General features: G+C 45.8%; 1 protein-coding gene across 1 annotated transcript in view; it reads left to right on the top strand.

The window, feature by feature from the left end:
• The first annotated feature begins 11,042 nt into the window (after positions 1 to 11,042).
• KIAA1549L (KIAA1549 like) overlaps positions 11,043 to 15,888 on the top strand; it is a 195,344-nt gene continuing 190,498 nt past the window's right edge. Inside the window, exon 1 of the mRNA XM_067532099.1 lies at positions 11,043 to 11,259. Coding sequence (XP_067388200.1) covers positions 11,043 to 11,259 — 217 coding nt within the window. The remainder of the gene's footprint in view (positions 11,260 to 15,888) is intronic.

The raw sequence follows: 15,888 nt of genomic DNA, 5'->3' as shown, positions 1-15,888 counted from the left end.
CATTTTCTGGTTTTCAGAGACAATCAGAACCTTCAACAAAGAGGTTTAGGTTCCAGAGAAAGAGATCCTCTACCCCCTCTGACACAAGTTCACAGCAGACTTCCTCTTTGAAGAGCCAGTTTTGACAAGATGGACAAGGGTTCAGACCTTTCCCTCTCTGTAGCCTGTCAGCTGCAATGATTTGTCCACCTGCCTCCATTTGGAAACTGACTCTCCCATTTCTGACAAGCATGGTGTATCACCTTGGACAAATGGATATTGGAAAATATATCAAGCTATACCATTAATTTAACTTCTCTCCCGCCTCTTCATCCCCCTTCCCCACACCTCTTCAGGGCCCTTTCTCACAAATTTTTACTAAGACAGGACATAAACTCCTTTCTTCATATAGAAACAATAGAGGCAGTCCCCATTTAGCACACAGGAAGGGGTTCTACACAAAGTACTTCTTCATATCAAAGAAAAATAGAGAGTGGAGACCAATCTTATAAAATTGTGTGCTCTCATAAGTTCAGGATGGTGACTCTGGCAGTTACAATTCCTTTTATAGATTCAGGGGATTGATTTTCAGCTCTCAACCTTCAAGATGCATACTTCCATTTAGCAGTAGACCCATCCCACAAAAGATACCTGCATTTTGTCATTGGCCAGGATCATTTTCAGTACTAGTTGCTCCTGTTTGGCCCCCCCTCAGCTCCGAGAGTGTTTTCAGAGGTTCTATCTATGGTGGCTGCCAACCTGCAGCATCAGGAGATCATAGTATTCCCTTACCTCCATGACTGATTGCTCAAGGGTCGGTTGTTTGAAGGGGTGTTGACTGTCACATGGGAAGTGCTTTTTCTGTTCTTGGATTTAGTGTGGATTTTCCCACATTCAGTTGAAGACCTAACTCCCATTCAGAACACACAATTTAGAGAGGCATCCCTCGATTCCTTGGCATCCAGGGCATTCCATCCCATGAACAGATTCATGACACTATCAAACCTTGTCAGAATTATTTAAGGGATCCTCCAGACTTTAGTCAGAAACCATCTTCAACTCTTGTGTGTCATGGTGGCTTGCACTTTTGTGACTGAACATGCAAGAGCATCCCTTTGCTGGTTCCAGGATGGCTCAGATCAGTTCACTTGCCAGAGAGCCTAGACAAACAGGTGTCGGTTTCTCAATAGGTGAAGCATTCCCTAGATTGGTGCAAACCTCATCACAATGTATGGGTGTGAGTTCCCTTCACCAACTGATGCCAATGGTAACCGTCACCATAAATGCATCTCTGCGAGGATGGGGGGGGAGCACCTCTGCTCTCACGGCACAGGGCAGATAGTCACCTCACGAAACCATCCACCATATCAACCTATTGGAGCTCAGAGCAGTCAGAAATGCCTGCCTTCATTTTCTGCCTTTCTCAGACATCGATCTATCAAGGTCATGACTAACAACATGGCCTGCATGTTCTGTGTCAATTGGCAAATCCCCTTCCCACTGTGCCAAACCATTAAGGCTATGGAACAGATGCATAATACATTGCATAAGAATTTCAATAATGTATCTCCGAGGGAGGCATAATGTCACAGCTGATGTTCTCTGCAGGTGTTTTTCCAAAGACTACGAATGGGAATTGGCTCCCCAGGTTTTTGTCAGCATATTTCAGGCTTGGGGGGTTTCAGAAGTGGACCTCTTTTGCCACAGGTACAAACAAAAAAATGCCATCTATTTCTTGGAGGATGCCTTTTTCCTCATTTGGATGAAGAAACTGTTTTATGAGTTTCCCCCAGCATCTCTGATTTTCAAAGTGGTGAACAAAATCAGACATGACAAGGCCAAAGTTATCCTCATAGCCCTGACATGATTGAGGTAGACATGGTTTCCTTACCTCTTTACATAGCTGTTTGTCAAGTGATAAATCTTCCAATCATTCCTGAGCTCATCTCCCAGAATGATGATTCACTGCTGTGTCCCAATCAGCCTTCTCCGCCTCAAAGCATGGCTCTTCAAGGGTTTGCAGGGTTAGTCGTCCTGCTCTGCAGAGGTACAACAGATATTATTCAATAGCAGAAAAGAGTCTACTGGAAATACTTAACTTCAAAAGTGGACAAGATTTAGTCACTGGTGCAAACTCCAGAAAGCTGCCTCACTTTCATTTGTTCTGGAGTACCTGCTGCAGTGAATGAGATCGGAACTGTCTCAAAGTTAATTTGGTCGCTTTAACAGCTTTTCATACCACTATTGAGGGGTTCTCTCTCTTTTCTTATGCTACAGCTATAAGGTTCATGAAAGGCCTGGGGAATCTTTTACCACAGGGGAAAGTCCCCACCCCAGTTTGGGATCTTAATTTGGTTCTTAAAAATGTTACGAAGCCTCTTTTTGAACTGATGGTGACCTGCTCTTCACTGAATTTGTCTTATGAAGACAGCCTTTTTAGTGGCTATTGCATCAGCCCGCAGAGTTGGAGAAATATGGGCCTTAATGGTAGATCCTCCTTTTCAGAGAGAGTATTTCTACAAAGACAAGGTTTCTTCATGGCCACACCCCAGGTTTCTTCCTAAGGTGTCTTCTGAGTTTCATCTGAATCAGTTCATTTACCTTCATTTTCTTTCCAAAATCACACAATTCCAGTCTGGAAACCACCTTCCATACTCTAGAGATAAGGGGGGCATCCTTCTAGCTAGATCAGTGTTTCTCAATTGGGGTTCTGCGGGAACACTGTTGAGGTTCCGCGAGCAGCTGTTCTCCGCGCTGCCACGAGCAGCTGTTCTCTGCGCCGCCGAAAAAGGGACGATGTCTCGGATTTTGCGGCGGAGGGTATCCAGTGTAAGTGTAATGTAAGTAAGAAATGCTGACCTTTGCTTATTTCGACATTTGAAGACTGCTAAGAGTTTGGGGGGTTCGCAATTATTTATGGAGTTCAAAAGGGTTCCGTGGCCAAATTTAATTGAGAAACCCTGAGATAGATAATACTAAATCATTTCATAAATCTCCTAGACTGCTTGTTTCTTTTGCAGACAGACCTAAATGTTCTGCGATTTCTATCCAAAGACTATCAAAATGGATTTCTGGGTGTATTATTGCTTGTTGCAGTGCTGCCAGCATTCCACCTCCTGCTGGCGTGTCAGCTCACTTGACTAGGTCACAATCGACATCTGTGGCTCTACTTAATGTTTCAGTATCCGAGATCTGCAGAATTGCTACATGGTCTTCAGTACATACCTTCTCCAGGTACTACGCCTTAGTTGATGGGTCTATATCAGATGTGGCTGTTGTCATGGCAGTCCTTTCTTCATTGTTGGATCCAGTTCCAAAGCCCTCTCCTCCTTCAGGGAACACTGCTTGTAAATCACCTGACGTGGAGCCACCTACAGGGACGCTAGTCGAAGGAGAAGTGGTTATTCACCTTGTACAGTTATTGGAGTTCTTTAAGATAAGTGTCCCTACGGGTGCTCCATTACCACCCTCCTTCCCCTCCCACTTAAGAGTTTCCTTCTGAGACTTGCTGGTGGAGAAGAAACTGAGGGCGGCTCATCCACAGAGCCTGATATAGACTTGGTGCAGGGCATAAGGCTATCAGCAGCACATGCATGAATGGACACTGCTAATGAAAATCTCTGATTGAAGGAATGTGGGATGCACTGAAGTGGATTACCCATGGGGGGGGGACACCTCTCAAAGAACTATAGTTATTGCACAGGGTGAGTAATCTCTCTGTCAAAACTATTTTACATGGCTTTGGAAGAACTCTTCCCATGAGTTGTGGGGTCTTGCCCTGGAATTCCCTAGCAACTGCACTCAACCACCTCTGATTTCCAAGCGGACAAGCCACAGCCTGTAATACACAGAGTGGGGGAGATGTTACTTCCCAGAAGGATAATGATCAGATAATACATTTTCTATATTATTTCTCCTGTCAGCAAATCACTGGTTTCTGTAGGCCCTGATTCTGCAACTCTCATATTACTCAGCACTTATGTACAGCATGTATTAACTGACTTCATAGAGAAAGAGGAAATAATTTTTTTAAAAATCCTGTTTTCAAAAGTATGCCCAAAATAAGAAAAGAATTTAAAAGGGTTAAGGGTTTGCTTAAATTATGAAGAACATAAAATGAATACTAATGTTAGGTGAGCTACTTCCCAGAGTAAAAAAATAAACATAAAATTGAATTGGTCTGACCTGCTGCCGTTTGCCTATGACAAAAGCTAGAAATAATAAAAATAACACAAGAAACAGTAAACTAGATAAGTTATCAAGTAACAGACAGCAAGAGTACCACTAGAGGGTGCTGTACTAAATAAATCTGCTAGATCTAAACCCTGCAGTGATTAGTAAACTAGCCATTACAACATACATAACCAACCATTCAAATTTCATCTTTTCTGCATGGATAATTACTAAGTAGTCACCACATGGGAGCTAATTCTGGATAGGATTAGCGATTCGAGGAAAAACTGAGTACAATAGCACAAATGGGATACATTATCTATTGAGTAATCATACAGCTAACACCTCGACTGTACCAATTTAGTAAAACAAATATGTAATTTCACTTAAGTATTGCAAGGATCTGGGGATGCTATAGGTGGATTAGCAGCTGCAGGTTCCCAAAGCTGGGGTCTGTTTTTCCTCCAGACTCCATTTGTAAACATTTAACAAAGAACTCTTTCCTTCTGTTTTTAAAACTTCTTATTGTAACAAGGAGAAAACAGGACAGGTCTTTACTTCAAGTATTGTTTTTCCCCCTTTAGGAAGCAACTCTGCTTCCAAAACTTTGGAACAAGAATTGTCACTTATTCTCCCCAACGCATCTTTCATCTTGTTCCACACTCTCATCGCTGCTACCACTGTCTGAAGGGAGGCTTCCTGTGCCCTCTAAACTCCTTACTATTTATTCATATTCCGCCTTGAAACCACTGCTTCTTCCACGCTGAGACAGGGACAGATTTAATTATAAAGGCTCAGTGAGCCAATAAAGTGGCGAGAGCCAGGGAAGCGAGATGGTCTGCAGCAGCCAAAGAAGCAGGCTGATGGGAGAAACTACATACTCCTCCACACAGCCTGAGGGGTGGGGCTTCCCAGAGCTCTCACTATTGCTGCTGGGGCTGTTTCTGGAGGAGGAGGAGGCTGCTACTGGAGTTGCTTCTATTGACTGAGCTACCTCTGCTGCTGTTACCGTTGCTGGGACAAGGGGGGAGTGGTGGGGAGCCCTCCCCTAATTCCACCTACATCCCCACTGCTCCTGCTGCTGAAGACTATCTGCTTCTTGGACCATTAGCCAGCCTGCCTCCACCTGCCTACTTTGGGCCTGTTGTGGTGGAGACTATTGCAAGCATGTGTTGGTACATGTATTCCACCCTGGGTTTCCCTCCCCTTCTTCCCAGTTTGTATTGGGCTGGTGGGCCTCCTCCTCCCTCTCTTAGTTGCCCACTTGCCCCTCTGCCTTGTTGTTTGCAGTTCTCCCCCAGTTTCATGTAGCCCCCCTCACAGTGTGCTGCTTCCCCCAATTTGCTACCTGCCTCCTCTGAGTTAATTGTTAGCTGCTTCCTCTGCCCCATTCAGGGCCTCCTCCTTATTGTTTATCTGCCTCTCCTGCCCTGTGGGAGATGGGGGGAGGGGGGCCTGGCTATGTTGTTACCCTCCCTCCCTGTGCCCCTCTTCACCCTCACACATTGTTTCCTATCCTAGCTGGGGCACCACCTCCATTTTCTGTTTGGTACCTGCCCTGCCTGAGCCTCCTCTCCACTTGGTTACCTGCTCTGCCTGGGGCCCCCTCCTCTTGCTATCTAGTTCCTGCCCCCTTTAGTTCCCTCCTCCCCCATTGTTTGGTATTCACCTGACCAGACCAGTTCCCCTGCTCTTTGCTGTTTGTTCCTTGTCTGCCCTGCCAGTCCTGCTTGCTCCCTGCACCTGCTCTTCCTAACACTTGTGAGTTCCCTCCACCATTTTGTGTCATTCCCTCTTTGCTGCATCCCCCTCACATTTACAGCTGTTCCTCACCAAGTGCAGGTGGAGGAGCCGGTGCCCTAACCAACACTGCTTGTTGTGCCCCACAATCTCCTTGCTTTATTTTGTTAACCCCTCCAGTTTTTGTTTGCCATCTCCTGCCACATATGTCGCCTAGTAAGGAGGAGGGCTCAACCTCCACCCGTCCCTTTAACACTTCTACCCTCCCCTCTAGGGGCTGGTCCTGTCACTTGCCATTAATGGCAGAGCCTGAGTTGTTCTCACACAGACTGCCACTCCCCAAAACTCCTGCCACCACCAAGGAAGCCCCCTCAGCTGGCAAAAAGGGACAGGGCAGAAAAAAGGACAAGTGCCCTGCCCAGAAGGCTCCTTTCATGGTGACAGCAGCTATCCCTGCGGCTCCCTCTCCCTCTGATGTCCCGTCCACCAACTGTGGGGATGCTCACTGTTCAGCCCCTAGAGCTTACACTCAGATGTCCATTGCCCTGCTGGCTGCCCCATCACTATCTGCCGCAGCCCCTCCACCCCTCACTGCTGCTGCCTCCTCCAATATCAATGGCAGTCAGCGTCCCTTCCCCACCTGAGCAGGAGATTTTTTGTCTGGGACTGCACTGGGTCTCTGGGGGTGTCCTGAATCTCCCCCTGAGGGAGGAGCCAGGTCTGTGCCTTCCACCTCCAGCCCTGCAGAGATTCCTTTATAGGGCTGGTAATCCAGCATGGTGTGGGCAGGCACACACCTTCTACTATCTCTGAGGGCTCTAATATGACCATCAATTCTTTTATCTCTATCTATAAAGTCTCCCCCCAAAACTTTCTGATCTTCCAGTGTTTAACCAGGACCTCCTCAGGTCCTAGAAGCTAGTCTCAGTGACCAGGGCTGAAGTGGCCACCAACCGAGAGGATGTTCTAGCAGAACCTCTGCTACTCAACCCCCATTTCAACGCGCAGGTAGTGGAATCCCCCTTGGTGCACCAGAAGACAGCTCTGGGTGGTACCAGTGGACTTGGAGCCCTCCTGAACTATGATCAGAGGGACTGTGTGGACCCTGCAGTGCTTGACCAGCACATGGGATTGTTCACCATGCGCATCCCCTGCCGTGTGCTCCAGGAGGTGAGGGTACCCTTGCCTCCTGCTTCTTTTGCTTTCCTTGAGAGGATCCTGCATGAGGTTGTGCCCTGTCCACCCTTCACCTCTGGAACTCATCAGCAGGTCCATGCCCCACAAGCCTCACCAGCCCCTGATGTGCCACCTGAACCAGTTGCACAATATCCAGCTGGTCCACCTCCAAACCATGCCCAGAGAACATCTGTACATGCCTGTGCTTCATACTATCCAATTTCTTGCCTTGATGTCCCAGCCTAACACTAAGTGGCGGGACATGTTGCCATATAAGGAAGATGAGGAACCCTGATGGGCCAGTCTGTACTGAACTCTGGTTCCACAGCCCCCTGGGGATATTAGTTGGTGGCTCCTCCAGAGAGCTATGAGCACAGGTGTGCATCTGGTGTGGTTCACAAACTCCCTCCGACTCCTGTACTTTTTGCAGTGAGAGGGGGACCCTGGTGCACATCCATGTAGGGTGCATCAGATTGTAGCCCCACTTCTGGCTTCTCCAGAATCTCAGTACGAGGTTCTGGCTGCACTTTTTGCTGCGCTTCCTGATCTATGCACACCCCATCTGTGGCCTCACAAAGTCGTGGGACATCCTTGTCAGCCTCTTCCTGATGCTAGCGAAGATGGCTGTCCATCACTCAAAGAGGAGGAAGCTAGAAAAGGCCATGCTCTGTGACTGTGTGGCCTCATTCCCATCCTTCATCCAATTACACTTCTAGGCAGAGTTCCTCTGGGCAATGTCAACTGTGTTTGAGGAACAGTGGGCACTGTCAGGAATTCTCTGCTTGGTGTCACCCTTTAGGGCCCTGATTTTCATCCTTTGACCTCATTCTCACTCCTTTTTTTCATTTGTTGTCCCAAGTATTCAATTGGAGCTTGGGCTTAGTTGTTCCTCCCCCTTAGCTGAGGGGGCAGGCTTTTAGTTTTAGCCTGCCCTGTACTACAAATAGTACTGAGAGCATGCCAGAAAATTTCCTCGTCTCTATTGAGGGTCTCATTTCATATGTACTAGTATTGCTGCTGTTGCCCTCTCCATATCATCCCACTGGGGTGTTCTGCCCTGTCCCCATCTGCTGGGGCTTTTGGGCTCATCTGTCTCCTCCTCCTCATTAAATGCTGTGGTTCTAATGACAAAAGGCAGGATTATCCTGCACCCCTGACCAGAGAGACCCCTGCAGAAGAAGAGGGAAGAGGAAGAGCATGATATCTGTGCTTCCTCCCAGTGGCCAGGGAGCATGCTTTCATAACCTCAGGCTTTTGGTCTGAGACTCTAGTGCAGAGACATTCAGAACTTCAGTGGTTCAGGAGCCAAATTAGCGATAAATGTTACTCAAAAGAGCCACGGTAGTGTGAATTCACTATTTCATTATATATACAATGCAAAATATATAGTCACAGCAAAATGACTGAATTGGTTAATGCATCCTGCTGGGTTACTATCTTAGATTGGTTAATAATTAAATCACACAGTGTTTTATCATGTGCTGCGGGAGCTGCACTAAAGAGCCACTTGCAGCTCCTGAGCCTCAGTCTGAGTTTCACTGCTCTAGTACTTCTGGGATTCTCCAGGCTCAGTCCTGGGGTGAAGTGGAATTGAGTAGAAGAGGAATAATGAGTGGCTCTGTTTAGTTAGGCTGCAAGGAGACAGTTCTGGAGCTTCTGGACCACACTGTTGTCTGGTGTCACTTCTATCCAGGAATACATTATTTTAACTGATTTCAAGAAAAACATTTCTTTTGTTAGTTTTTTTTGTCATATGATAAGGAGAAAGCTGGAACCCTGAGCAGCCCAGATGAAAAATGTAGGTTTTCAATTTCCTACTTTAGATGGGTGTGCAACTGAGTGGGGGTAAATGGTCTGGGGGGAAGGAGGCTTAGCAGGTGGCTTAAGGAAAGGGGCCGGTGACTGTGGGGAAGGGATTCCCTAGCTGTAGCCCTAAGACTGCTCCCTTTGTTTACTATGGTGCTCAGGGGGCACGTGTGCCTGCCATGCTACCCTGTAGGTCAGCCCTGCTACATATTTGCTTCCTTACGCTATTCTCATTTTTATCCTTCTTTTTGCTTCAATTAACTTGGTGCCTGTCAGTGTTGCTCTGGAGGGGGTGCCTTAGTGATATGAGGTGCTGTCTTACCTTCAGGTTTTGAGTCCTGGTGTCTTGCACCCCCAGTTCTTCCTAACTTGGATGGAGAATAGCAGACTTGGTGGTCTGAAGTATAAGGCTCCTTAAGTGAGTACAGCCACTGGCTGACTTCTAGTCCCTCACAGGTATTTTGTATGTGTGTGAATTTAGTTCTGGTTAAAGATTGTCAGTACAGAAGCCGGAGAGTGAAATCCTGACCCCATTGAAGTCAATGGCAAAACTCCCATTGCCTTCAATAGGGCCAGCATTTCACCATGAAGCCCTCTGTTTGTCTGCAGCACAGCAGCACTACAAGCTTTCTTCCACTATTCCATTTAATGACACCAGTGACTTGGTGAGAGACCCTTTAAGGGGTGAGTTTACAGTTCATCTCTAGTCCCTCTCATTACTTGTCCTGAGACTGATATTGGTGGTGGTTGTATTTGTGATTTAGACACTGTCCATTAGATTGAAGCCATCAATTAATTCCACAGCGGCCCCTGAACTGCCATCAAATAGTAATAGCTTTATACCACTACCAGGAGGAGCTCTATTGGAATCAATCTAGCTTAATCCATATGTTAAAAAATAAAAGAAATCTATGCCCTGGGGCCTGCACCTAATAAAAAAGGTTATGTAGAAGACCAGGAATATGTAGTGAAACTGCAATGAATGGGATGTCAAGAGGATAAGAAAACCTTGGGGTACATGCTCTGTTCATTCTGCCAGCCCCTGTGCTTGTACCCACTTAATTTCCAGTTTCCTATGTAATTGTGATTGTCTTAAGGGCTAGACTCACAAATTTGGGCTTTAACAGGCTGAGGAGGGCTTTGCTGAGACAGTCAGCCACAACCTTTTCCTTAAATCTCCCTTAAATTAGAGGGTGCGGTTGCAAATAGACTAGCAATCTGTAAGTGACTCCGTTCGTGGCCTTTATTCTGTTTTAATTAAAAATGGTCACTGGTTTCAGAGGAAAAAGGGAAGGAGAAAGGAGCGCTGTTGGCTGGAACACCCTACCCAGGAACGGATGGGGACCACAACAGTCCCTCCCAGCAGGTGGAGGAGCGGTTAGGGGAAAGCACATGGCTCATTCACAGGGTGCTAGGTCCCCGCCTTGGGCAAGGGGCCCCGAGGCCGCCCAGAGACGAGGGGCCGCTCTGAGGGAACCGGGCCTGGGGGCAAGGGGAACCACCGTGGTGGGCTAGAGGCAGCTGCGCCCCACTAATCTTTGCAAGGGCCGGCGCGTTGCCCGCTGAACAGCAACGCTGGGCCAGCGCCAAGGGGCGTCGGGGCACGACGCAGCCCCAGCCCGCTCGCATCCCCCCGCGGGCGCGCAGCCCAGAAGGGGTCCCGCTCGCGCGCCCCACTGCAGCGCCGCCTTCGCTGCTCTGCTCCCCGCGCCCAGGGCAGGCGCTGCGCGCGCGGGGGGTGGGGGCTGGTTGCTAAGTGATTCCTTTGTCGCTGCGGCGCCCGGCCTCTGCCTGCCTGGCTCAGCTGCACGCGCGGCTCGGCCCCAGTCAGAGCGCGCGCCGGCGCGGAGCAGCCAGCCAGGGGCAGCGGCGCCGCGTCCCTCCCTGCTCCCCCGCCGAGAGCCCAGCGTGGGGGAGCCTCAGCCAGCGGCAGCGCATCCTTCCGCGCCTGCCGGGGAGAGGCGCGGGCGCCATGGGGTCCCGCGGCCGCAGCCGCTCCTCGCAGCCCCTGCACCAGCTGTAAAAGGCGGCGGCAGCGGCGGCGCGGCGCCCTCTCCTGCACCCTCCCCCGGGGTCTGGGGGCCATGGCCAGCTGAGCTCCGTGAGCCGGGGGGGACTCCCGGGCGCTTCTGGGAGCAGGGAGCGGCATTGATGTGTGAGCCCCACAAATGGCTCTCAATGAGGAGGGAGCCGATCAGAAGTGTCAGCATCCCGGGCAGCTGGGCGACCTGTTTGCCGTCTCTCTGCCTTGGGCAGCGGGCAGAGCCCTACGATGCCCTGGTCGGCGGAGCTTCCAGCCACCTACCAGCCAAGGGACCATCTCCGGGGCTGTCATGCTGATTGGGGTCATCTTAGCCCTTTTCCAGAGTGTCCAGGCTGAGCAGGGTAAGGAACACGCCTTGATCTTTGAGCCCTCGCCGGAGCGGGGTGAATGCACTGAGCAGGGATCGCTCACTTGCTGTGCTTTCCGGGGGGCTGCTTTCTTGCACGGAGATGGCTGCAGGGAGCATCTACATATTTTTGTTACAATCTACTGCAGTGTCAGAAATCTGCCTTCGGAAGACAATACCATTCACTGGGAGAGGATGGGTTTGCAGGGTGGTTCGCGTTTGATTAAATAAAAGTTACAGCTACCCGCATATTAGCCGCACTTCACTGCAGTGGCAAAGGGGGGGGGGGGCTGTTATATTTGGTATAGGTCTATAATACTTTGTTTGCAAAGGGTGAGATAAACGGATAACTGAAGTCTAACCTATGCTTTGTAATATGTTAGCGTGTAAAATCCAGACCCTCCCCCCTTTCCTCCCCAGCAGAGGTCAAATATAATGGAAGAGAGGCATTCTATTTTTTTTTCTTTTTTTGTAGGTGTCCTACAATATAGCTCTTATATTGGTCCTTCTCTTTGGCCAACATAAGAATAATATCATCCTCTTTTCCTGTGGGACAGTCTGCTTCGATTAGCTCTTGTATCTTGCAGGAAAGAGAGACTGCAAGAGGCTTTTGTTAAACTACAGGATCATTTCCTTTGCTTTTTGGGGACAGGTTCTTATGAGATCTGAGTGTAAAACAAATCTCAAATGCAATTTAGAATTCTAAGAATGTTGACCTTATATTTTCTGATTTCCCTTGACTGTTTTGGAAGTCCATTCTACATTGTCTTTAGTTGTGATAGTAATAATTTTACTGGTTGACTTCAATGCAAGAATGATTACTGTTTGGAAAGAGCAGTGGGCATGTTTATTATGAGATAATTAGATGTATCATATTAATATTTTAGATGCCAATAACTGTATAGCTAAGGGCTATGCTAATATAATAGACTAACATGGATATAAGGCTCAGTTCGTACCCTGGCTTTAAAAAAGAACACACATGTATAGATGGCCCTATTTTTGATACATCTCTTATTGCTTATTGTATTTCTGTTGCTGTTATATGTTTGCAGATAAAGTGAATATTATAGTTGGATAAGAAATAATTCAATTTCTTTGATATAGAGCTCCCATATCTAGAAGCTTTTTAAATGAATGTACAGTAACTGTGTACAATTGATGTGGGGTATAGCTATAATGTAGTGCAGGTTCTAATATACAAATTGGGAGTTAAAAATAATGCTTCATACTTCACTTGCTCTGAATTTGTAAATACTGTAGTTTGATGTATCGGTATAAGATCAATTATTCTTCATGGCACAGGATCAGGAGACTGGACATCTTTTTTTCATCTATAAGCATCATACTTGACAACTCAGTCTACATTTCATATTAACTCTCACTAAATCTAAATTATAAAAATGAAATATATCCACTTTAATATATCCCATCTTTCAGAATTTTAAATTTGGGGAAGGCAATGGGATATGATGGGTTTTTCTTCTTGAAGTCCCTAATTCATCTAGTCCGGTTAGTAGTGAACAAAAAGTATTTACAATATGATTGCAGCTTAATGGTCTTTGTGAAATGATAATGAGCTTACATTTATGTATAGTCTTTCATTCAGAAGAATCCCAAAACATTTAAAAATATATGAATCACATTCCCAACAGTGAAATAAAAAAGTAATAATTTGCTAATAGCCTACAGCAAAACTATCTAACAGCAGCATAATACAAGAAGTGAAAAATACTAAACAATTGAAACTAAAGGGGATTTTAGATAGGTAAAATATAATTACCTAAACTGGATATAGGCCAGGACATAAATTAAAAAATAAACAACACTTTCACTTGTAATAGCTAAATATTTTTTATCCAGTGTAAATAGAGGTGATACATCATTTAGAAATGAAGCTGTTTGAAAATAATTAAACCTATTGTAGTTAGTAACATTCATACAGAGCTTTGATTGAAGTTACAAGTGCAGTGTCTTTATATTTATATGGTCTGTATGATTAATTTATTTTAGTGTCATGGTGATGAATTTGAATTCTCCTCAGCATAAAAACTTCAGTCTTCCATTTAGATGTAGGGGATGAAGTCTTGGTCTCATTGAAGTCAATAGAAGAACTCCCATTGACTTCAGCAGGGCCAGGATTTCACCCCAGAATACTAAATTTTTCTCATGAGGATATGTGAAACATTTTTCTTCTTGTTAGTTTATAAAGTTCAACCAATCAGATGCTAATGCATGTGTAGGTTTGCACTTGAATACCAGATTTAATCTACTCTGAATATGTGAGGCCAAATTATCTGTTGGTGTAAACTGTCTCCACTCCATTGGCTTCAGTGGTTGTTCTGGTTCTTATACTGGGCCCATCACTGTGTTACCTGAGCAGTTTTCAAGTGGTGCAGTAAGCAATGTAACTAGCATTTGTCATGTGCAATTCCTTCTCCAGGTTTCTCCACAGATGGAAATTTGCACATATGGGTTTTTTGTTGTTGTATATAGCCTTTTGTGTATGAAGGCAAAGAAATGCGCTTTGTTTGTGAAGGGGAAAGAGAATTTGGTATGTGGTAGCTCTGACGTCCTGTGGGAGTGAGTTTCACGCTATAGCAAGCAATTCATAAAGAAGAACTTTAGTTTTGTGAAAGTTGAGTTAATTTTAAATAGTGGTTATGTCCTGAGGGTTGGGGACGGGGGATGTAGCTACCAAAAATACACATGTCCACTGACCTTGGTAGAAAATGTGACACAAACTAAAGCTCTTCAAGGAGCTCCTTACAGGATCGGTCTTTGGGGGCAGGAGTTATATGTACCTCTGTGCTTGTACATAGCCAAACACAAGAGGTCCCCAGTGTTGATCAGGGCCTATAAGTGTTCCCATCAGGTTAATCTTAAATAATAATTAGCTTGGAGAGACAAGAATAAGAAAAGATGAGGGACTGGTTTCTGCTCTATTTCTTAGAAAAAAGGGACCAAATGTTATTTTAGGCTTTCTCAATAGACTCCATTTAAAGTCACTCATTGAACTTAGAAGCTGTCATTAAATGCAGTATATGTATTGTTTGTCTTCATCATGACATTTAACAGTTGTTCATATCACTGCTGAAGAGCTCGGTAAATAACAGATGTAACCTAATATCTTAACTCTTGCACAGAGACTTTATCAGAGAGAATTGATACACTCTGGAATAACAAGTGCAAAAACCGAGTTATCTGTATTTCTTTTAAGACAGATAGAATATATCTGTCAGTAAAATAATATTTAATAACCTAGAGAGGTGAGGGAGAAAAACTTCACCCAACCGGTAAACTGACCCTCCTTATTAGCGATGGGTATGGCCCATCAGAAACCACTTTATCTCATGGGCAGACTGCTCTCTGAAATGCACTCTCTAAAATGCATTGCCAAAGCTTGGAAAGGTAGCTATCAAAATAATAATAATAATAATAATTATCTAGCTTTTATATAGTGCTTTTCATTAGTAGATCTCAAAGCACTTTACAAAAGTCATTCTACTCTCAATGGACCATCTCTTAGGCCTTAGCTAAGCAAAGCCTTAGAGAAAGCAGCAAGTCCAAAACTCTGTGGTGTGTGTAGGTAACTTCTTTACAGGTGGGAGAGCATCTGTAGCTATCTGCAAGGACTGCAAAGGGATAGGAGAGACCACAGTCTTGCTTCCAACACCAGTGCACCCACTACAGAGGTAGGGGCCTCCTCACCTACTCTACTGTGTGAGATAGCTCCAGATGCCCTTCCTTGCTATCTAGGGTGGAAGAAGGACCCATTTGGTCCACAGTGGTGGACCATGTTGGCTGAAGCACTTGGATGGACAGGTAGGGATTGATGGGACTGGGCGTGGCAGAATGAAAAAAAATGGTAATTAATGAGTTGCCTTTTACATTTTGCTGATAGTTCATCTATCTAGTCAGTTTAGATGATGAGCTTGTCAGGGGAGGGGCCATATCTTCTCATGTGTTTGCAGAGCATTAGCACAATGGGACCCCACCATAAGTGATAATAATTACATAAATAATAATGACACCTTCAGTACTGTGTCCCCTAATGCTAGTTCAAGATTTGGTATAATAACTCAGAGAACAAAGTCACCTGGTGAATTGCCAGCACTACTCCCCATTGATCTGGGGTTTTCTATGCATGGCTTGCATCAGAGTACTGACTAGCTAATGAGATCATTGCCTGAAGTGGCATATCTGTAAGTATATCTCAGTCAAAGTTCTGGTGTTCACATCACAAAAACTCCCATTAAAAATGGCAACTATGCTGCCAGCTTCAGTGAGCATGCCAAGGATTTCATGTGCATGGATACTGAGCTACTTCCTAAATCCTAAAGGTGGTTCCTCCTGTTGAGAGCTGAGACACATAAATGGGGTATGATGGAAAGTTTTCTCTGCCACTGGCCATACTGTACCTTTTCTCTTCATTCTGTAGAAGTATTGATCCAGCATTTTTCATGAGCATTGAACTTAGAATTATAGAGTTGGAAGGGACCTCAGGAGGTCATCTAGTCCAACCCCCTGCTCAAAGCAGGACTAACCTCAGCTAAATAATCCCAGCGAGGGTTTTGTCAAGCCGCAGCTTAAAAACCTCTAAAGATGGCGATTCCATCACTTC

The sequence above is a fragment of the Emydura macquarii genome, unplaced genomic scaffold, assembly GCF_026122565.2.
Source record: "Emydura macquarii macquarii isolate MOO-44397 ecotype Brisbane River unplaced genomic scaffold, CSIRO-AGI_Emac_v2 contig_3240, whole genome shotgun sequence".
In the NCBI taxonomy this organism is placed as follows: domain Eukaryota; kingdom Metazoa; phylum Chordata; order Testudines; family Chelidae; genus Emydura; species Emydura macquarii.
This window is presented reverse-complemented; position numbering and strand designations above follow the sequence as displayed.